The 21988-nt window shown below is 47.5% G+C and overlaps 6 protein-coding genes and 1 non-coding gene across 7 annotated transcripts; 3 read left to right on the forward strand and 4 right to left on the reverse strand.

The window, feature by feature from the left end:
• Window positions 1-644: 644 nt before the first annotated feature.
• EV420DRAFT_1745755 (GMC oxidoreductase-domain-containing protein) lies at window positions 645-6461 on the reverse strand (the record flags this gene model as incomplete). Its single annotated transcript, XM_060480147.1, has 21 exons — window positions 645-689; window positions 715-719; window positions 823-1828; window positions 1886-2127; window positions 2192-2250; window positions 2301-2411; window positions 2541-2612; window positions 2820-2918; window positions 3243-3250; window positions 3643-3769; window positions 3981-4007; window positions 4100-4247; window positions 4334-4551; window positions 4850-4939; window positions 4967-5138; window positions 5190-5384; window positions 5440-5585; window positions 5702-5769; window positions 5820-5865; window positions 6117-6269; window positions 6328-6461. 21 exons carry the CDS (start codon window positions 6459-6461, stop codon window positions 645-647), a joined length of 3171 nt encoding a protein of 1056 aa, XP_060333903.1.
• A 2582-nt stretch (window positions 6462-9043) lies between these two features.
• Window positions 9044-9262, forward strand: EV420DRAFT_1220663 (uncharacterized protein; the record flags this gene model as incomplete). The annotated part of the gene is made up of 1 exon (XM_060466453.1): window positions 9044-9262. A coding segment is annotated over one exon (219 nt), but the record flags the coding sequence as incomplete, so codon positions are not given.
• A 3533-nt stretch (window positions 9263-12795) lies between these two features.
• On the reverse strand, window positions 12796-13757 carry EV420DRAFT_1180890 (uncharacterized protein). The gene is made up of 2 exons (XM_060466227.1): window positions 13637-13757; window positions 12796-13589 (listed from the first exon to the last, which is right to left on the reverse strand). Exon 2 carries the CDS (start codon window positions 13534-13536, stop codon window positions 13078-13080), a length of 459 nt encoding a protein of 152 aa, XP_060333905.1. The 5' UTR covers window positions 13537-13589; window positions 13637-13757; the 3' UTR covers window positions 12796-13077.
• A 505-nt stretch (window positions 13758-14262) lies between these two features.
• EV420DRAFT_1761569 (Fungalysin metallopeptidase-domain-containing protein) lies at window positions 14263-16255 on the forward strand. Its single transcript, XM_060480665.1, has 8 exons — window positions 14263-14524; window positions 14577-14639; window positions 14708-14823; window positions 14858-14981; window positions 15046-15254; window positions 15364-15535; window positions 15588-16040; window positions 16093-16255. Exons 1-8 carry the CDS (start codon window positions 14365-14367, stop codon window positions 16242-16244), a joined length of 1449 nt encoding a protein of 482 aa, XP_060333906.1. The 5' UTR covers window positions 14263-14364; the 3' UTR covers window positions 16245-16255.
• Window positions 16256-17208: 953 nt separating this feature from the next.
• EV420DRAFT_1304397 (uncharacterized protein) lies at window positions 17209-18926 on the reverse strand. The gene is made up of 3 exons (XM_060468456.1): window positions 18780-18926; window positions 18524-18723; window positions 17209-18468 (listed from the first exon to the last, which is right to left on the reverse strand). The coding sequence occupies exons 2-3, from the start codon at window positions 18668-18670 to the stop codon at window positions 17641-17643; spliced, it is 975 nt and encodes a 324-aa protein (XP_060333907.1). The 5' UTR covers window positions 18671-18723; window positions 18780-18926; the 3' UTR covers window positions 17209-17640.
• A 1153-nt stretch (window positions 18927-20079) lies between these two features.
• EV420DRAFT_1523962 (uncharacterized protein) lies at window positions 20080-21604 on the reverse strand. Its single transcript, XM_060472320.1, has 2 exons — window positions 21063-21604; window positions 20080-21015 (listed from the first exon to the last, which is right to left on the reverse strand). The coding sequence occupies exons 1-2, from the start codon at window positions 21310-21312 to the stop codon at window positions 20345-20347; spliced, it is 921 nt and encodes a 306-aa protein (XP_060333908.1). The 5' UTR covers window positions 21313-21604; the 3' UTR covers window positions 20080-20344.
• A 142-nt stretch (window positions 21605-21746) lies between these two features.
• On the forward strand, window positions 21747-21841 carry EV420DRAFT_t94. Its single transcript has one exon. It is a non-coding gene; the product is annotated as a tRNA-Glu (tRNA).
• Window positions 21842-21988: the final 147 nt, after the last annotated feature.

A 21988-nucleotide genomic window follows, 5' to 3' on the forward strand; every position in this document is an offset into this window, starting at 1 on the left:
TTAGCTAGCAAAAATACAAGTTCGGGATACAGGCTACCACAATGCCAATAATTAAGAGCAGGGACATCAAATTGTTTACAACAACTTACCTGCAGTGGAACAAGACATTGAGAAATCTATGTCGACACGATTGTGGAGAGCTGGAGCATTGAGTGGGAACAAACCGGGGTCCAGTAAACTGCACAGACCGGAAATAACACTGTCAATGGTCAGCGAGATGACTCACAAAAATGCATGTGCACACTCAAAGGGGAAACTTCGGAGAGTAATCAGCAACCAGACTTGCATAGACCAAATCCTATACCGAGCATCCAATGGTATAACAATGGCTGGGTCCCCTTACGTTAGTTCCCTTTGATGTTGCTGCTTGGAAGGCTGTTTCCGTTGAAGCTGGGATGTTTTGGGGAAGAAGGTCGTTCATGGTTGGCACTCAAATCGAGGAACAAAGGAAGAAGATGCATTATCGCGTGGTTTGTCCGACTAGTAAATTCATCATACTGGCATCATATGGTGCTGATTCAGCTCAGGGATGGTAAGTATTCAATAAGAGCATGTGGTTAGTGGTAACTGTAGCGATCTTATCCAATGATAAGCCCTCGCTCGTATCTCTTGGCGTCTCGCTACAGGCTGCTAATGTCGATTAACTAAGTGGGCATTTCGTATATGAGCAGGAATAGAGAAAGTAATATCTAGTCTATATGGCGTGATACTTACATCAACTTGAAAATGACAGACAAGAAAAGAGAATAGTATAGAAAAACGAAAAGAGACGACGAAAATACGACGAGCAACCTCTGATATCTCTTTCATTATGGATTGTACCCTGATACCATAGATGTTCATCTCGATGTGTTCCAGCAATGACCGGTGTCTGATGATATGACTTATCGAAGCCATCAGTAAGACCGAGATATGTCGTCTCCGCATTGCAGTAGCCGGACCGGAGAAGGCGCAGAAGCGAGTGTGTGAAAATTCCCACCTGTACTCCATCCACCCACCTCTCCTTTGCATACTGGTATACCTCACAGGCTGCCAAAAGAATGTGGGAGCCTTCATCTGGATACCAATCTTTAGATAAAATGGAGGGACAACCAGGAAAATCCTCGAGATTCTTCTCCCCGGCATGGAGCATATCTCGAAGCGATGCCCGCTCCGTTCCACGACAAGTGCGTGCTCCCGATGGAGGAACATCTCGGCTGACACCAGCAGAGTGACAGCAGTTGAGAATGACGGTGATATGGTGACCCTTCGCTCGGGAGATTAGCGTTAGGATCGTGTTGAATTCTCGGTCGCTGATGTCAGGCACAGGGTTACCGTTCGCATCACAGGTGTCACGATCGATGGGACAGAGCGCCTCAATGTGCCCAGTGCTTGCGAAACTGATTTCTTCTTCGTATTCTGGGTTATCGACATTTTTGTACTCCGAACATTCATAGGAAGAGCCGTGACCAGCGTAGTAAATGATGATGTTATCGTCTTTTTCGATGTGGGGATTGTTGATAAGACTGAGAAGCGTGTTGATAATATGAGCACGGGAAGGGTAAATCGGAAGGCCAGGGGATAGCGAATTATCAGTGACCATTGCATTGTCAGGGTTGGAGGAAGGAGAAGGTGGCGATAGAGTGTACGTTGAATCATCAGGGGAAGCTTGTTTCGTGGATCCAAGAAGAAGCTGAATGCGCTCCCTGGGTACAGCGAGGACGTCAATCAGGTACGTATAAAATGATTGTGCATCTTTCACGCCACCCTTTAGGGCTGAGATGGTTTCGTATCCATCAATTCTGATGACAACAGCCCAGGATCGAGAGGCGTTGACATGGTATGATGGCTAAATACACCTTATCAGCGTCAATTGCCGGGACAATCACTAAGAACACCCACTTACACCGGCAGATAGCGGACGATCAGTGACATTTGGATGAGGACCAGCCAAGCGGGACAAAAGTCTAAAATATTGCTTCTTCAAATTACCGTGTTCGGTAAGAAATTTTGCGTCCTTGCGACCTCCCTTGCGGCAAACATTGTTGAAGAGGGCCACATCATCGTGGGAATTCCCGGTCATTCCCATCTTCTTGACTATCCGCATGACACGCCTCTTTTGCGACTCTATTTTATCGCTCATCTTTTCTAAGTACCAGTGTTGGACATTATCAGTACAGTCGACCAATAACAACAAGCTAAAGAGACCGACCGAGTTCAGTATGCCGCTTAGAGTGTTGACCTTGGCCGTTACTTAGACACGCTACGCAACTGATGATGAAGGTTAGGAGGTAATTGAGCGACAACTCTATTGGGCTCACCGCTTTTGATCTATATCAAAGTCGAGTGACTGATCTTGTGTGTTCATCACTGCCGAAAAGTTCAAGAAAGCACGAATACCACTGTAGAAGAGGAAGTAAGAGGTGGGGGTTCTGTAGCAGTCAACTCATGTTGCGAGTTCTCTATTTTATGAGTTATGAGTATCTGCACACTCGATCCGTGCAACATAACACTTTACCATCGGGACCGCGTCTCAGATGCGCAGATTCGAATTCACACACGGCATATTATGGGCTGGGACAGATTTCTTGATTCCAGTGCTGTCCCGTTGCAATCTCACCCAAATACTCATGCTGCAAGTTCTTTGGTGTATAAGTTATGAGTATTTGCACACTCGATCTGTGCGATATAACACTTTACCATCGGAACCACGTCTCAGACTATGTTCCATCTTCGCAATGTGATCAGGCGCGAAGTCAGGAGAAAAAATGCGGAGTTTATGCATGAACCATCCATGCATTTTGACTGATAGGAGTCTGTTCGTGTACACTGAGACTTACTTAGAAGAGGAGGAAAGAAAACGGTTCACAAGATTGGACAATTCAGACAACTCCTGATGATGTCCATGTGTCTTTGCGGCGCCCAGTGCCCAGATAGACCTTCATTATCATCACTTGATGATGTTTGAATCTTGTTTATGTTCGCTAGTTGCGTCTGCATTTAGGACTCCGATTAGCCAAGCAGTACTCCCCGTGAAACATTTCCAGGCGACCAAGAAATAATAAATATTGATCGAGCGCGATTCAGGCAGAAATTGAAGTAGCTTCCTTGCTGCAGAATGACGGGGACCTTCTGAATGAGGTGTCGAGTGATACCATCTTCCATCCATCTTCGATGAGTCCAATTCTGTCACCTGCTCGCATCGATCGGGCGGCGTGTCAGGAGAAAAAATACGCAGTTTATACATTCGGAACCATCCATACCTTTTCACCTGAATAGAATCATTCTGATAAGCAGGGTCTACGGATCCCAGAATCAGCGTGGAAGCAAAGAGTGTCGAAGGATACATTAAAGTCAGAAGGTGTAAGGGTTAAGAAGTGGTACAGATCATGAAACTTTCGGCGACGGTAGGGCTGATTGGTTCCAAAATTGGAAGGGACATGCCACCACCGCTCTAACAACGGCCGACCGCTCAGCATCCCGGCCTCGATCCTGCCTTGATTACTGCTCTTTTAAATCTAGTACACTACAGTTAACTGCGACCGCCTACTCTATGGTGAAAAAAAGAAAGGGAGAAGAAATCATTGACAGACCGATTATTTGCCTGATAGCGTGAAGGATCCACCCTTCGTGATTTCACACTGATCTGCCTGTGCTTCGCACCACCTGCATTTGTAAAGACCAGTAGCGGCAGTTGCCGGGTCCCCAATTCTTTCCTTTTGTACGAAGACTCAACGGCCGCGGCAAGTTGTATCCTTTTTGTAAATCTGTGTGAACGTGCTTGTTCAGGCTGAAATATATAATACAGCTTGATTTAAATTAAACTGGAAATGTGGTGGTGCAAAAAGCTTGCTCGGCAGCTGCGCTGCCAGCTCGCATTTTGCACAATCTAACATCTAATCCGAGCTGTGATATGCTATGCTCCTACTCTCCATTCGAATTTCTGTCCATCCCTGCATGTGCATTAAGTCTTGAAAATGAAAATATTCCCTACGACATACATTGTACCATACAAATCAAGTGGGAGGCTGTTGCAATCATGGCAAGTTCAAATCCTCAATCAATTTCATGAATTCAAAAATATCATACATGTAGATGGATGAAAGGTAGCTAAAAGTACACATGCAGCGTGTAGCCAGCACCGTAGCAACCCTCAGCACCTGCAACCCACTCAGACATCAACACCACTCTGAATATCTTGCCTAACCCATACGCACTCAAAGGTAACTCTACTCCATGCTTCCTGCATGCTAAAATGCCAGTCTTATCTAAGTAGATCATCAGTAACGACCTATCATTGCAGGTCAGGATCGACGACACCCCAGCCTGCATTGAGGAGACATGCTTGCTGTACCAACAGGGTGCCAGAGCGTGTCGGCTCCTTCGCGAATGGCGGCTTCGGTAGTGTTCAACACAAACTTGAGGATGTATCCATCCCATGCAGGGGCAGTGACGGATCTCTCAGATGTGTTTATGGTGGTTTGCATTATAGTCAAGTCCTGGGGGTGCCCGAGGAGGTTGGGGTTGATGAGCGGAGAGTCGAGAGGGTTCGTGCTGTTAATGGTGATGTCTCTGCCTGATATGTCCTTTGTGAGATGAGAGGAAAAGAGGAAGGAGTTGAGACATACACGCTAGAGGGCAGACTACTATCACTAGTATCGTGAAGTAGTTGCCAGTGGGTAGGATGGGCTCTTGAGGGATACCATTCTATACTCGCCTTCAGTAATGGAATGCAGTGAAAGCTGAGAGAATAGTTACTCGCCGAGAAAATCAGCTCAAAGTGTGCCGTCTCATCATCTGAACATGGCTCATCGTCCAGCAGACCTTCAGGTACCCTCAGGAAACCTAACTGATTCCCTGAAGTACTCACGATATATCCTGTACAGTTTGCCTCCCATTTGGCGAGTGCCTCCTCTGGAACGTCTCGTTTCTCAAGTAAATGTTCTCAATGGTGTCTGTGCTATTGACGGTCCAAGCTAAAGCATACCTCGGGTGATCAGTGAGGTTCTTCCCCACATCAGGGAGATGTACAGGAGTGATGCCAACGGGACTGAGTTCGTCGGCGTCGCCGATACCTGAGTAGAGAAGGATATGCGGTGCCCCAATAGATCCAACAGAGAGAAGGATTTCTTTGGCAGGCGAAAGGGTATATATCGTTTCTTGTGAAGGATGTCAGATTTCGGTTAGAATAGTATAGAGTCGTTGCTTACCTCCAGCATCTTGGGTAAATTCCATGGTATCGAAGGTCTTCACACCTTTAGTAGTGCAGTTGGATTCAAGGATTCGGGTCACATAGCTGTGGATGAGGACGTGCAAGTTCAGCCTACTCAGGTATTTCGGTCCAAGGTTGAATGCAGTTTCTGAGCTACTTCGAGTGCCATTGTGAACTGTCGATTGTTCCCAACCTGTAGAGCACGTAAAATCAAACTATGGCGCATTCTAGGGAGAATCAACACCTACCAATACCCAAATGGTAGCCAGAGTTATAATCTTCATTGAAGGAGAATTCGTCCGGCAGATCCACCGTAGCCTGGATCATACGTGAGTCCATAGCCCGAGGGTATCCTGGAAGCATAACAGAGAGAAGCCCATCGAAACATGATCCTCTGGGATAAACTCCCCGATGATATTATGGTGGTCAATCTGAGTAGTAAATTGTTCCGACTACGCATATGACGAAATTAATTATGAACCGACAAGCTACGCGTAAAGCTGGACTGACCTTGAGAATATATGGTTCCAGCACGTTCCAGCACCACCCATCATATCAGGTTCTTGATCGTTGTGTGCCTGCGCAAATATCACTACAACAACAGACTGATTAGCAGGAAACAACGTACTTGAGTGATACAGGACACAAAGTCAAATCGCGTTCTGGAACTGAACCTAAAAAGAAAAAGAATCATGCTAAAGGATGGCAGTGAAAGGAAAGAAAAGGAAAGGCATCTGCGAACACCATCAACAGTTCGTCGACCAATAGGGAGAAGTCGGAAAGACAGAGTTTTTCAGCCACAGCGGCAATCACTTTCAGCCACCCGGCATGCCAGCCGTAGCGTGCCGCATGCTCGCCAATCACCGCAAATTAGCTAAGCCAACCCGGAGTATAGCCCCTGTCCAGACAGTTTGGCACTACTCACGACCAGTTACGGCTTTCTATAACCCTCTGTCGTTTCCTCATTCTTCGGAAAGAATCGGGGATCCCCGAGTGTTGATACTGCGGAGACAACGGAGAACGGGCTGCCGGCCGAAGGCGTTTTTTGCGGCCTACTCCTGTCACGTGTGTTCTGATTCTAAATCGTTTCCGATGAGTCTGATCCCTAGGTGGACTCTGCGCGTAATACCACCTACCTATCTACCTTCATAGCTCGCCGGAGCAATGAATTATGTGAAAGGGAGACTTGACCGTGCATTGCAATGCCGTTAATCTTGTCGAGGTGAGGTAAACGTTTATTTCTTCCAACGCTAGAAGCGGCCCTTCGCATGGCAAATTACACTACACGGACACCTGGTTAGGCACCAACGACACTACCAGGCTCATGTTGGAATTGCCACAAGGCATGTAGAAACATTCAATCACAAGCAAGAGTCGCGAAAATAATACTCCCATAGATGTGACCGTCTTTCCATGGCCTGTGAATGGAACCCGACGTACAATCATATGTACTACAATCGGTTCAAACGTCCTTTTATCGAAGTCCAATTTATTCGAGGAACCGCCGGAATCGATACTATCCCTTTGCAGACTTTTGTTGTCTTATGGTCCGCCAAGCTATTCAATCCTTATGGTACGTACCGTGACCTTTCATTGTTCTAACGGGGTTATAGCGCCAATTCTCTATTTCCTCCGTCCGTTCCATTTTGAATGTCCTCCATCTTGCGATGCTTGCAGATACCTCAAGGAGACCTTAATCGACCTACGTTCATTCCAAACGTGAACGCCCGCACAGCGGATGAGCGCGGGGGCTGGGATCACATAAGGCAGTGTATGTCTAGATCTGTGTGATATGTAGCATGTAGTATCATCCGTGGCTTGGCGTCCATGCCTACATCGCGTTTTCTCAAGAGCGTATGACTGTGATGTGATTACGGACTAGTGTGATTGACTGACTGGCTCCGAAGAAATGCATGTGTGTGTCGAAAGATACAGTATTGAACAACGGAATGCTGAGAGCTTTTCCATTAGACATCAGGGCAAATGTAAAGGTTAGGGCAATTTAATACGTAACCCAACAAAACGACGGTACACTCTGAGGATACAGAGTTTGAGAGCATCTGATTTACTTGTCTATATAAGGCTTTGAATCTCCCCTGGATAGTGATTGTCAGGACCTGGCTCGGCTTGGCTGTGGAGGCTTGGGCTCAGTTCGGGCCTGGGCTCATAGACAATATGTGGTTGCAGCTAAAATGAGCTCCACGAAAAGCGAGGGGATGAGAAATGCAAGCTAGAATTGGCTTCACAGGGTGTCTTATCAGAATAATGGGTATATTATATCTAATGCTATAAGACGGCACATGAAAATATAAGAAATAGATACAGTGAAAAAAAACTACGGCATACCAAATTCTGTCACCGCGATCCAAAGTCTGCAGCTTGCTTAATGCCTTCCAAGCCCTAAATCATATCTCGTCGTATTGGCCTAAGTCTTATGATGGGTGTATCTGTGAGGTCTTACGACAGTTGCGATGAGTGCATTGATGCATCACGATGATGGTGAGAAGCAGAGTGAGTTCAGCAACTTCGGTCCCATCAATTTTGGTACTTAGCTACACTTCCAAAATTAATCCCAAGTGATACGTCCCCTACATAGCCTAAGCGCCCATTACCTTATGGTACCGAAAGCCCGGGCTTCAACCTGAGGCCTGAGGCTCAGACTTTCGATTAAGTACTGAAGTTCAAGCCTGAGCCGCCGACAGGCCCACCAGTAGCCCACCTCAGTTGTACCTTAGGGCCCGACTTGCCTCGGCTTCAGGCTTCGGGCCAGGCCTTTTACGTTGCTACCCCTGGAATACACGATATCGAATCCAGTCTGGCATAAAGGAGTTCTGAACGTAAAGATTCAGGAATTCCCTCAATGAACTTCGTGATAATCTTGAAAGAGGCTTCTACTCGTGATGCATGTTTATATTTAGGGTCAAGTTCCGGACCGCGTGCCTAGACCTTTTATTCCAATGCAGACATTGGTGACACCACTATAGTTCCTGAGCTCTGGCCGGTACAGTGTCGAGATGGTGTCCCTGGCTCCTCACGGTTGCCAGACGCTTGCATTGTGTTGCTATCGTAGGCCAGGCACTGCTACAGGTACACTTTTTGACATCCAAATGGCGGGCTTGATAATTCGCCGTTTCCTGATACCTGCGGTGTTTATAGGCTCGAGCACCGCTAGTACAGCACGCTGTTTGCTATGCAGATGGTAGGCTTGGTTGTGTGTGGTTTCCCAACACCTGCGTTAAGCTAAGGCTTGAGCACTGCTGTACAGGAGCACTGTTCTGTGAAATGGTGTGCTCACCTGATGCCTGCGTTTCTTTCCCGCATGTTCTCTTCCTCTTCCCCTTCCATTGCCCAATCCATGTCTTGTCAATCCAAATCGGCGGTATTTTGACGATGCTCTCTGTCTGTTTAGTTGTGGTGCTTATGTCCCGTATCTGTCTCTCTTTCTCTTGCAGAGCTGTATTACATGAAGTCTGTCTTGCTTTTTTGTTCTTGCAATGCATCGCCTTCCGCTATAGCCGACTTCGCTAGTGCTTACGGATTCTCAAGGCCGAGTCGCTTGAGTCAGCAGCTGTCTCATATATTGCATCTGAACACGATGTCGACACCTTCCGTTTGTTACCGATCATTCGGTGAATAACATGAGCTATTCATATGCCAGGCAATATCACATATTTCCGTCTTTTCTTTCCTACTTTGGTCACATCTAACCTTTATCTCTGTTGGGATGGCGAAGTTCCGTTTGCGAAGGCAGTAGTCAATGCCGCGTTCAAGAATGGAAAAGCAGTCGCATTTGGCTCCTTGTTTGTCGATGCCTGTAAGCATTTTCGTGTCATCTTTTACTCCGATATGATCTCCACACCCAGTATCGCTCTCGACAACTCCCTCATTAGCAAAGTTGAAGAAACTCTCCTCGGGACCCACAACGGCGTAACATCTCTCGAGTATCTAGCTCACCCCGACGGATCCGTCGCTCTCACACACGTTGTTCAAGTCCGGAACAACGAGACTAATGCATGGTATGAAGCATTTGTTGATACTCACTCAGGTGAGATTCTCTCAGTTACGAACTTTGAAGGCCGTCATTTTTCTTCCTCAGCCGAAATTCACGCGACATCATCAGTTCACCGTCGTCAAGATGCCGTCACTAAGGTGAAGGGATACTTGTATATCCAGAAGATCTCGCTTCATCCCCTTACGGAACAACCAAACCGCGTATATCTCTCCCCATACGCTGTCTTTCGGACTCCGATTACCCGTAACAATGTCATTGCCTACGAAACCTCCGAACTTTGTCTAGAGAATGGCCAGATGCTAGTAGGCGTTTTCCTCTCGATATACCCTATAGCTTATAAAATGTAAACCCCGGATGGACCGAACATAAGGACTTCACAGCCCTAGGCTCGTTCACCAGCCGGCGTTTCGCCCACGTGGCTGCGTTATCACATTTGGGCGAAAGCGGCTGGGCAATACCCCAACGTTTTAGAGGGTCACGCTTTTTGTGACTTGGGACTTAGAAAAAATTTACTTACTCACCGCCATTTCTGCCATTTCTCCTTCTCCTCCCTTTAGGCCTGACTTCAAGCAAGTAGATTTCACTTTATTTATAAAGATGCAATCACTCTACTGCCAATTTCTTATCCCAGTTCCTTGAAAGCACTGCTCTACTAAGAGAGCTATGATGTCATTGTTCCCTTGAGCTAGCGGCGGGGGCTCTGTATGCCAGATTCGAAGTCCCAGTAACGATCGATTTATTGCACCCCAGAGTATTATAACATGAGAAGACAAGGTATACTAAGCACTGTCGATGTAATTTAATAGCAGAAGGTATGTGGTGGTCACTGGGGACGAGATACAACGGAGAAGGCATGAAATTTTTCCTAAGTCCCGCGTCACAAAAACCGTGACCCTCTAAAACGTTGGGGTATTTCCCAGTCCGTTCACAAGCTCACCTCCCTACGTCAAAACATGTCAAGCTACACCAAATAACCAAACAACCGTATAAGGAATTTGCATTAAGAGGTGTAAGCTTGTGAACGTCGACTGGCTAGCGAGTCTATCACAGCCCCGCTACCATCCGAACACGTCCTTACTCCACTGGCACCTCCGTCAACCCTCTCCGGTATTCCTCTATCCAGATTCTGCATGAGGTCCATGGTACGCCCGTCGCTTATCCTTCGGTGTTATCCTTTCCTCAATACCTAGTATCCAGATATCGGCGAATATGGGAAAACATGCTCCATAACGTCTACGCCGTGCTCGTCCAAGCCAAGGGTGCCTAACGAATCAATATACCAAAATGCGTATCGTATACACAGTCGTGATATATCAATGCACTGTACTTACCATGACGGTTTGATATGTCAACTACCGACAGCGTAATGCTTACGCCTATCGTTGGCGCGCGCTAGTAGCCACTAACTACTGGCCGACGTGTTGTGCTTCTGAAGTCTAAATTAACTTTGTGTGCGCGCCATCACGATTTTTCCCATGTCGCTGTCAGAAGCTTTGTCCTTCGTATGACCGTTGCATGGATACTGAGGTCAGTAGGTAGAGTGACGACATGGAAACAGGTGGGGGTAGACGCGATGCTGCGAAAGGAGCATACGTGGACATCCAGTTAGTAACCCGGGGCAGGCAGCGTATGGGATCTGTAGCAGTCATCACCTCAGATATCTATCAGCGGGATACATAATACGCACGTTCGAGTCCCTGAACCTAGTTAGGCTGCTCCTCATTCATATCCAAAAATTCACTGCTCTCATCGCGGTATTACCATAGGCATAGAGAAATCAAGACATTATGTCACCAAGTTGAAATCCAGGTCATTGGCGCGATGAGAGGTAGATTGAGCCAGTTCAGTAAACGCGAGGTGGTGGCGGTGGTGAACGATTTGGCGAGGTCACTGCGTTGGTTGGAATTAATCGGAAGAAGCCGACGAATCCTATTGGCTGGGTCAATCGGGTAATGAATAAATGACTGAACCAGATGCTCGACACTTTCACTGCTTCTATCCATTCAATCGGGTATCCCCCGTGTCCCTTGATATTTAAATGATTCGCAGGATTACTGTATAATTACGACCAAGTGTTCATGGGGTGTTACGCGTTACACCTAGTGTTCAGTGGGCAAAGTGTTCATACAGGGTCCAACTGCTATATTTAGGCAGACGTGGGCCGCGCCGCGCCGAAAATTTTCTATATTTGACCTGCACAGGCAAATTGGAGACCCTGTTACCCGTTACAGTTTCCCAAAAGTGTTCAGTTCACGGGTCACCGTTACGCGTTACTGAACACTTGGTCGTAATTATACAGTAATATCATCGCCTGGAACACCCCTTGCACAGTTTGAGTTTGTCCTCGGACCTCAACCCATTCTTTGGAGGTGAGTGCTCAAATGATATAACCTATGTGTCTTGCAGCATTGACAAGCACTAACAGGACCCTGTTTTGCATTGTTCATCATCTGCAAAGTTTGTACCGGAATGGCAGATTCTGACATACATAAGTACGTTTCTAGAAAAAGATACACAGAAGCTATGTCGAAAACAACAATGGCTGTGGAGTTGGGCATAAGCATTCGGTGCTTGTCTGCCATGCAGTTCACAGAATGAAACATGACATGCAAGGTGTGGGTTCGAGACCGTCTTTGCAAGCATGGAGTCTCAACGTTCAACCGCGATTCCAGGTATCACTCAAGAACCGCAGGCTGCAGCGTAGTGTGCAAAACAGTAAAACAGTATGAATTGGCCGACCCCCCTAGTACAAGCTCAGGTAAACAAACAATAGTAAACTACTGTGGACCTCGCCGACTCGTCATACCCTTTTGTTTCTCACTCCTGAGAATTCAATCCTCATTCCTAAAAAGTAATCAAAGAAACAAGAAGTATCTATTAAGTAATGCGCAAATTCGGTTACTGTCAATCGCACCTTGAGCTGCAGCAGTACGCTTGGTTAAAGATGAGACTGCAACCTTGTCAGCGTTTACACCACATCGGAATGCCCGCTCTATCGAATCCCGAAACCTAGAGGCTCCAGAGCTCCAAGTCTTAGGCATCACATGCTTCTCTCACGACGCGCTGTTGCAAAAGAAAGTAGCTGTTGAAACATTATGCACTAAAATGAACCCCGAGTGGCATGAAAAGAAGCCAGATTCAACATCACCGCCGAGTTATGATTACAGCCGTTTGCATACAGCTTGACAGTCAGGGGCTAGTTGAAAAGGCTAGAGCGGTAAAGCCCAGTCAAAAGTCTGGAGACGTAAGGGTGCCCACAGACGCATGTCGATTTTTCATCTACCTGCATATGCCAGTTGATGTCCATTGAAATCTTGACGCCCTATTCGTGTATGATACACATAATAAGAAAGAAGCACGCACAAATCAAGCCGGAGTCGTCACAAGTCACCAGCTTGGGTTTGTTCGTGGCCCTGGGGCGTTTCTGACGCCCGCGTCCATCGTACCGGATACCATACCACACGTGGAATCAGAAGTCCCAATCAGGACTCCCACACCCGTCCTTTCCTTCTTACCACCGCCCCCTCTCCTGTTCACGTTGCCTTTTCTTTCTGTCTTCCTGCCGTTGCCTTATCATCCCTGTTGTGCAATACTGCACTATCTATTGCTTCTCTCACCGTTTTCCACCAACAATGCCGTATTCGGGACCGTTGGCAATGGTATGTCGCCCATTCTGTTTCTATGACTCATTATCTTGTTCAGAATGGTCTTCGGAGTCTTGTTCGATGAAGCAAATTACTTATTTCGTGCGGATATCTGATACACGATCCCAGCATGGCCGTCTATTTTCTTCATCGTACTCGATGCGCCGCCTCTTCGACCCTCGGCCGGGATCCTCCCTACGTCGATATGCATCCAACCCGTACTCAGTGTCTCACCGATCACTACACATCCTCGGCACATCGCGAAGTTTCGCAGCATGCAGCTTAAAACTAGGTTCCCTCGCACCTTCGTCCTCTTCTTCAGAATTAGAAGGCGACGGGCGCGAGACATAGGTGCCACGGTTGATTTTAGTACGCTGCGAGATTAGAGGGGAGATAGGTGGTGGGAACAAAGAGGAAGTATACGAGAAAAACGGTGATGGTGAGGTACGATCTAGGATTTCCGTTGGAGATAATGGCATAGTGGACACAGATACGCGTTTTAGGCGAGTGACAGGAAATAGATGACAATCAGTGTGACGGTGAAGACAGGTGAAAGGATGGTGGTAACGGCGTCGACGAGCAGTACATTGGCTGACGCTGAGGCACTGACAACGACGATGAGCGGCTCTCTTCGGATAAATGCTTGCCGGCCTGGCTGAAATTGAATGGTCACGGTAACGTCTCTGCATATTCGAGTTTACATTGAATGATCGTCCGCACTCAGGATATGGACAATGGAAGGCTACAGCAAATGTAAGCGGCCATCAGCTAATAGTGATACTGGCTTACGGGTGTCCCTTGTATGAGTACTTTGGTGTATCTGTAGAGATTACTCAGGCAGTTGAAGTGTTGGCTTGATTTTACAGCAGGTCAGTATGCTGAACACCGCGACAGCTGCAGGCTCATCATCGATGCGAGCAGTGATGGTACTGATGCCGACAATTGCTGGGTTTGCGAGGTGCAGCCGACATAAAAAGATCGGATAAAAGTACTGCCTGTATGCGAGGGATTCACAATATCCAGAATAAGTGATTTCACATGTTCCTGGAAGCTACAAGACTCGCCTGATCACGCAACATCACCATGGTCCCGGCATCCCAGAAGTAGCATCAATTTTGCGTTCTACCATCATTCGAGCTTTACCTAGCGACGGCTCACAAGAAACGAGGCAGCGTTGCATATAGGGTTGTTATTGAAGACGTAGGCGATCGACATTGAGACCGTCTCGCTAGGTCCAAGAGTGACAACGTGTGAATGTTAGTGATAGTTGTGGGATAACAGCTGAATAGAGACAAGTATGACGCAACCTGCCCTAGAGTTCACGTGGTATCAGACAGACCGGACCGCGCTCAACGCCGACGAGGGGTGATTCGCGATCAATGTTGGATTAGCACATATTAATAACGTTACCTGCCGCCCTGTATTTCATAGTATCATGCAATCGCAGCACACTCAGTATCGCGTTTTCAGCAATGCGTGGGTCAGGAGTAGCGTAGTTCAGAACATGAACTATTCATATGCTGAACAATATCGCGAATTCCTGTTTGATATTTCCCAATTCGATCGTATCTAACCTCGATCTCTATTGGGATGGCGTTCCATTTGCAAACGCAGTAGCCAACAACACATTTAGGGTTGGCAAAGTAATCGCATTTGACTCATTGTTTGTCGATACAGGTAAGCTTGTTCGCGTCATTCTTGTTCCACCCCCATCTAATCTCCCATGTAGCAAATGTTGCACCCGCCACACCCAAAATCTTCCTGGATAACTCTCTTATTGGCAAAGTCAAGGGTACTCTATGCGAGACACACAACGCGTAACATTTCTCAAATACCTAACCCAGTCCGACGGATCTGTAGCCCTCACTCACGTCATTCAAGTCCAAAACAACGACACCAATGCGTGGTATGACACATTTGTTGATGCTAACCCAGGCGAGATTCTCTCAGTACCCAACTTCTTGGCACCAGCAACGGTAAGACCAGCATCTTCCTCCCTCACCCGAAAAGCGACATCATCGGTTCATTGTCGTCCCAATAACCAAAGACGCCATCACTGAAGGCAAAAAAATGCTCGTAGACCTCGAAGACCTCATCTCACCCCTTCAAGCTGAGTCCAGGACAACCAAACTGCGTACGTCCGCCACCATGCACCATTCTTCACCCTCTGATTCTCCCCCTATTGGCAACAATGTCAGAGCCTACAAATTTTCCCAATCAGCAACGACCTCCGAATCCTCCAGCGACGCCTTTTACTATCCCTACGACACCACTCTCGGTCCCACCAACAGCATTCTACATCATCTACAAAGTCCACGACTACGCCTACAAGTACGGCTGGACAGAAATGTCCTACAATTTCCAGTCTAACACCTTTGGCAAGGGAGGAGCTGACTCGGGTGACCGTGTATTAATGAGTGTGTAGGTTTCTAGCGGAATGAATAGTGCGGATTTCGCTATGCCGCCCGAGTATGTTATGTCTCGACATATATTGATATTGACATACAATTATGTAGTGGTCAATCTGGGACGTGCAGGATGTACATATGGACTCTGACAGCCCCTCAGCACGATGGGGCCCTCCAGAACGATATCATTGTACATGGATTTACGCACGGAATAACCACCTCACCGAGGGCGGGACCAGACGATGCCTACAAATAACAGAAGCCAGCGGAATTGGCGAAAGTAACCCCATCCTCTCTTCTCCATTATATTTTAAAGAACTAATTCTCTGCAGGCTGGTCAGACGCTATGGCAGAATACGCATCTTCCTCCTCTCTATATCTCCCAAGCCAACAAACCCCAAATCCCAGATGGATCGAGCATAAGGACGCTACCGTCCCGGACTACGCTCTAGCAACATGGGTGTTCAACAATCTCGCCGGGGTTCGAACATGCCCTTACTCTACCAACACCACCGTCAATCCTTCCGGTACTCCTCAATCCAGAGCCTGCATGAAGTTCATGGTACGCTCCCTGCTTGCCTTTCAGTGTAATCCTTCGTTCAATACCCAGTACCCAGATGTCGGAGAAGTACGCGAAAACATGCTCCATAACGTCTACGCGGCACTAGTCCAAGCACACGGGATCTCGTCAACAGCGATGGACGATCCCTCAGGCCCGGAAGGTAACATTTTCTGGCTTCATCTCTTCATCGACGCGCTTTCTCTGCAGCCGTGTAATCCTACACGTGATTATCAATAATAACCATCCCAGGGTGACTGGTTGATGGATACTGACAGTGCCGAACGCCCGAGATGTATGGATACAGGCTGATCAGAACAGGTACGATGGTGTTAATAAGTGTGCCCTATGGAATGCTTTTGCCAGTCGCGGTTTGGGGGTGAACGCAGCGAATTATGTGAACGATACGAGCGTTCCAAGTGGATGTTAAGTAGAATCACAATATCATCTATTTATCATTTATCATGACTGAAACTACCCCGGCTATCCTGCTCCGCTTGCTACCATATTCAAGACAAACAAAAGGCGACATTATACTTTTTCTTCAAGCCATGTCATAGCATGCAGTTTCGTGAAATCTTAGATTCCTAGTGTACAATGTACATTTTTGGGAAACCAAAATGGTCGAAGTCACCGTGGATTCGCATATGGGGATTCGAACCTCCAGTAACCGTATGCCTTTGCTAGCAGCTATACCATATACGAAGATAATTATCATTCCATGTATTCCAACTAAAGTCAAAGTCAGTACATGCATTTCAGTCTTGCAGAATTACAATTACCCGTTCTTCTCATGCGACCGTATTCGAAGGAGACGGTAAGCTGACAATGAGTCACTGTTGACCAGGTTATTTCTGACTTATCATTTTGAAGGAGACTCGAACTCCGAGCAATGTGGAAGCGGCCGTTCCAATTACCATGGATTCCCGCTAAGGTGGCCTACAAAATCGACATGCCAATGCATCGGCTCAATGATAAAGACAAGTATAGAATACCTGTAGTATCGTAAGTGCGTGTTCTCGCTGCTTGTGATATGGACTGAGAAGATAAACAACAAAGAACGCGTATGCACCGCGTTCCATCCGCACCAGCCGCCGTGCGTCCATGCGAGTCTTCACCGAAATAGGTCTAAGGTCGTATTTGTTTCTGGGTCAACTCCCATGCTGTCAACTGTATGGAATGATAATGAAGAGTTGCAGAGGATGAGATATAATATTGTCGATCTGGGTTCGTATTTTCATCAACGAGTATATCGCTCGTCTGACAAAATCAAAACACCTACTTCTATTGATGGCGGCCATCTCCTTTACGAAGTGGTGAATCCCGAAAGAATTCAAACCGCACCAGACATGGAAGTAACATGAAAGTACCTTACTTTCAGTTTTCGTATTTTAGTCGAAGTATCATCGTCATTTACGCGTGGTTTAGGGCTGTGATTATAATTCTCCTACGGTAACAGCTACTAGCCAAAAACTGGGAACATCGATCCAAGAAATAACATCATTACAACGTCCATCCGGGGGGTTCACGTATAGTAAAGTAGATAAGCGAGCAGAAGGCAAGCAAAAAATATAACGTTTGAGAGAACAAAATAGAGGATTGATCGTCTCATCGAGCGTTGGTAAATTGGTCGTCGATCAGAGGGACGAACATCTCGCCCTGTCACAGCAATAACCGGCGTCTGATGATCTGGGTCATTGGAGTGGAAGTCTGTGGTATTCATTTCACCATGGGCTTTACTCTGATACCAAAGACGAGCATCTCGATGTTTTCCAGCAATGACTGGAGTCTGATAAACCGACTCTTCAAAGCCACCAAGAATGTCTTCATATGTCGTCTCTGCATTGCAGTAGCCAGACCGTAGAACGCGCAAGAGCTAATGCGTGAAAACCCCCACCTGCACTCCATCCACCCACCTCTCTCTCGCAAACTGGTATGGCTTGCACGCAGCCAAAACAACGTGGGAGTCGCAATCCATCTCCCAATCCTGCGACAAAATGGACAGGCAACCAAATCTCCTCAGATTCTCCTCTCCGACGTGGAGCATATCTCGAATAGTAGCCCATCTCGTTCCGCGGCACGTACGGGCCTCCGGTGGAGGAACATCCCGGCCAACACCACCAGAATAACAACAATCGAGAATGACGGTGATGTGGTGGACCCTTTGCTCGGGAAATTAGCTTCAGGATAGTGTTCAGTTCCCGGTCGCTAATGTCGGGTACAGCTTCACCATTCGCATCATGGGTGTCGCGATCGATGGGACAAAGAGCCTCGATGTATCCTATATTTCCGGGACTGATTTTTGCGTCTGGCATCTCGTCATCCCGGTAGTCCGAGCATTTATAGGAAGAGCCGTGACCAGCATAGTAAAATATAATATTATCGCCTTTCTCGATCTCGTGATTGTCGATGAGACTGAGAAGTGCGTCAATGATACAAGTGCGGGAAGGACACATTGGATCGGTAGGAGAATCGTGCTCCTTGGATCCGAGAAGAAGTTGAATACGTCCCTCGGGTACGCCTAGGTCAGCAATCAAGTATTGCTGAAATGATTGGGCATCTGCTACACCACATTCTAGTATTGAGATTTCTTTGTATTCATCAATTCCGATGACGACTGCCCAGAATCGAGAAGCGTCGACTTTGTGAGGTGCCTGGGAGGAGTTTGAGGATCAGAATGGAAGTTGTTCTCCAAGGATATGTACTTACACTTGTGGCAACGGAGAATTGTGACCTGTTGTTGTAATGAAAGAACTTGAGACATTCGTGGCAGAGATTTTGGATATTGGGAAAATTGATGTAGGTGGGGCGTTTTGTGGATTTTACTTGATTGAAAATGCCCGAGTCTTCAGCCATGCCCTTCTTCTTTGGTGCGGCCAACCCATGGTCCTGAGGTCGATGTTCAGCCTAGTTAAAGCCTTAAAGATCTAGTGATGCGTAGAAAGGATGGATCAACGACGCACCCTAGTCCGATAAAGCCGTTTCAGAGCTTCAGTCTCTTCATGTAACTTTTCAGATAGTTTACGGTGTCGTATATTTCAAATTTTTCGTGCTGACAGTAGGGTGGTGCTTTGTAGTCGAGTAGACTACTACTGACTCCGCGACGTCATCTTCTTCCTGCTGACGCGTCTCCTGTCACGTCACGCGGTTCTCACCCACATTTTGCACGTTGTTGTAAGGTTACGTATCACGGCGCCGCTGAGCGCTCCAGAAGACGTGATGAACTTATGGCTGAGAAGGCAGGCTGGTGATGGTACTAATACGTGGGGGTGAGAGCCGGCAGGGAGTATATGAAGGTAGCAAGTAACAACCAAGTAACAGCAGTCAGGTATATACTTTCCTCGCACGCCGATGCAATCCACCTGAAATGCTTCACGATAGAAGTAAACCTGCTGCCGTTCCGAAGGATTCATGGTTCATTAAGATATCAACTCCCTAAAATCTCCCCGCGAGCAAACGCTACTGCCTCCTTCTGTAGCGTCGTGTCGCAGCTGGCGGCCCGGGATTTCATCTGTGGGAGAAGGAATTGGGTATGTCATTTGTGTGAACCTTTCATCCTCAGATCGCCACCTATTAACCATCAGACGGGCCACCGCCCATGATGTATGATGTGACAAATGGATTGATCGGATTCCCAGCTACCGGTGTCCTCTGAGGACGTACAGACCCAGACCTTCTTGATGCCTTCGGTGACTTGGAGACGGTTCATCAGACGCCGGTCGTTAACACCTCACACCCGTGAACGAACAAAAACGCAGTAAAAAGCATATTAATAATTCTTTCAATTTTCGTATCTGGGATATTTGGAATTGAACTCTGAGCAATCGCAAGGAGAGCACCATCGACAAACGAGAGGCAGCAGTATTAGTATTTATACCATATCCAATACTAACCGAGCAATATGAAGTACTGGCAAGGTTCTCGAGTCTATCTTAAAATCTCGGCTTTTCTTTGTAAGCCAACAGAAAAGTAAGCTGAGAATGCACCGTTGTAAAATGGGGTAGCCTTGGAATTATATCCTCAAAAGGGACATAACCGCCACGCAGAAAGACGCCGTTATACCGTGCTCGAAGTAAGTCTAATGGATTGCCGCCAAGTGAACTCATCGGCTCCAAGGTTCGCATAGTAGACATTGAGGCATCGGCGCCTAGTCAATCCTCACAGAAGTTGGGCGCAGCCTTAACCCTCTTCGAGTGATCTTGCGGATATCAAGAGTTCCCAGTACTATCATTTGTACTTTTAGGAAGAGAAATAAAAGTACTAGACAGTCATACAGAGATTGAATGGGAGTCGACAACGTTAGCCGGTGCACTATACCCGATTAAATAGTCATCAGAATTCAAGCCCTCAGCATGAAAAGCCATGTCCGAAGCACAGTTGATTATCGCTAAGATAACTGACAAAAGGCCGGTGTGGTGAAGACGTGGTATAGTACAAAGTAATGCGATAGCTGATGAGCTCAAGAAGGGAAGAGAATATGGTACATTGAAATAGCGACGAACCCTGCTCGTCACCGGCTGTTGCCTGTGGCTATTTCGTGCGGATATCCGATACACGATCCCAACACGGCCATCTATGTTCTTCTTCATCGTACTCGACGCGCCGTCTCTTCATCTCCCGGTCGGGGTCCTCCCTATGTCGGTATGCATCCAGCCCGTACTCAGTGTCGCGCCACTCAGTACACACCCTCGGCACATCGTTGAAGCTCGCAGCATGCAGCTTAAAACTAGGTTCCCTCGCGCCCTCTTCTTCCTCCTCTGAATCAGACGACGACGGGCACCACACATAGGCGCCGCGATTGATTTTAGCACGCTGCGAAGATAGGGGGGAGATAGGCGGTGGCGACAAAGAGGGAGTATGCGACGAAGAAGTTGATGGCGAGATGATGGCGGGCGCACGGCGTGGAATCGGCTCTGGTGATAACGGCGTAGTAGTCACAGAGGCGCGTTTGGGCAAGGCCGCGGGGAATAGATGGCGGGTGGCGGGCCGGTAGGGCGGGTCATAGGACGGTGATGCCGACATCGACGAGGACTCCGTCGGTCGATACTGAGGTGTTGAGAATGACGACGTCGATGACGAGCGGCTCTCTTTCGGATAAACGCTCGCCGGGCCGCCCGTCATGGAATGGTTTCGGTAATGCCTCTGCATGTTCGAGTTCACATTGAACGACCGCCCGCAGCCAGGATATGGACAACGAAAGGCTACAACACACGTAAGCGCCGGTTGGATAACGGTGGCTGTGGCTTACGGGTATCCCCTGTGTGGGTATTCTGGTGTATTCGGAGGCTACTGGGGCGGTTGAAGCGCTTATGGCAGATCTTGCAGATATGCTTGCGCATCTGGTCCGCTAGAGCGTCGTCTGTCGTGTACTCATGCGTCGGCTGAGACTCGGAGTTGGTGTGCAAGATGAAGACGGTTGAGCAGAGGTCTGTCGATGGTAGTGGTGGCGCAGGCGGTGGTCGTTGCTGGAGGAGAAAATCTGCTAACATCAGCCCCATGCAGCATGAAAATACGGCCAGGATCTACCAGGAAACATTTCGTGTATACTCGGTAGAGCAGTCATGTTGGTTTCGGTCGTCGTGGTAGTGAAAGAAGAAGGGACGAAAAATTATGCTGTAATGCGTGCCTGGATCAGCCGGCGGCCAATTCTGGCTATGATCTGAGCGTGGATCGGCGTAATTTCTGTTGCGGATTCACCCCCTGTTTGCTTGATCGTCTTCACCAGCGCAGCATGTCTGTCAATGATTTCATTAGTAGATCTCAAACCGTGGTGCTGTAGAAGTGTCCAGGATAATGCAAAGGGGAGACTAACTATCTTGGGTTCAACAGTCACCAAATCGGTGACCTGTCGATCAAGACGGCAACAGATTGTCGATTCGTCATCTCTTGGCACAATTTATGTCAGCTATGTAACATACGCAGCCGTATTCTGTCGGATATGGTGTAACGGCTAACATTACCGCCTTTCATCAGGTTCTATGCAAAATACATTCGCGGTAGCTCGGGGTTCGATTCCCCGTATCCGAACTCTCCGGTGAGTAATGCGTAATATTTTTCCCTGGCATGAGTCGGTGCTAAGGGTAATGAAAATTTCCTCTGGCAGACTGGCACCATCGGTCTATTTCTTTACTTTTTTGAGCTCTGCATTTGATTAACCACCGCAAGTGCGCTAAC

This window comes from Desarmillaria tabescens (genome assembly GCF_030435595.1).
Source record: "Desarmillaria tabescens strain CCBAS 213 chromosome Unknown EV420scaffold_9, whole genome shotgun sequence".
NCBI lineage: Eukaryota > Fungi > Basidiomycota > Agaricomycetes > Agaricales > Physalacriaceae > Desarmillaria > Desarmillaria tabescens.

Bases quoted from the DNA above. Each gene is read 5' to 3' on its own strand.
- EV420DRAFT_1180890 (XM_060466227.1), bottom strand. From the start codon at position 13,536: ATGCAGAGACGTTACCGTGACCATTCAATTTCAGCCAGGCCGGCAAGC.
- EV420DRAFT_1761569 (XM_060480665.1), top strand. From the start codon at position 14,365: ATGCTGAACAATATCGCGAATTCCTGTTTGATATTTCCCAATTCGATC. The intron at 14,982-15,045 runs GTACGTCCGCCA...CAACAATGTCAG, and splicing joins GTCCAGGACAACCAAACTGC to AGCCTACAAATTTTCCCAAT. The intron at 15,536-15,587 runs GTAACCCCATCC...AATTCTCTGCAG, and splicing joins AGCCAGCGGAATTGGCGAAA to GCTGGTCAGACGCTATGGCA.
- EV420DRAFT_1304397 (XM_060468456.1), bottom strand. From the start codon at position 18,670: ATGGCTGAAGACTCGGGCATTTTCAATCAAGTAAAATCCACAAAACGC. The intron at 18,469-18,523 runs GTAAGTACATAT...AACTCCTCCCAG, and splicing joins AATTCTCCGTTGCCACAAGT to GCACCTCACAAAGTCGACGC.
- EV420DRAFT_1523962 (XM_060472320.1), bottom strand. From the start codon at position 21,312: ATGGGGCTGATGTTAGCAGATTTTCTCCTCCAGCAACGACCACCGCCT. The intron at 21,016-21,062 runs GTAAGCCACAGC...CGTGTGTTGTAG, and splicing joins TACCCACACAGGGGATACCC to CCTTTCGTTGTCCATATCCT.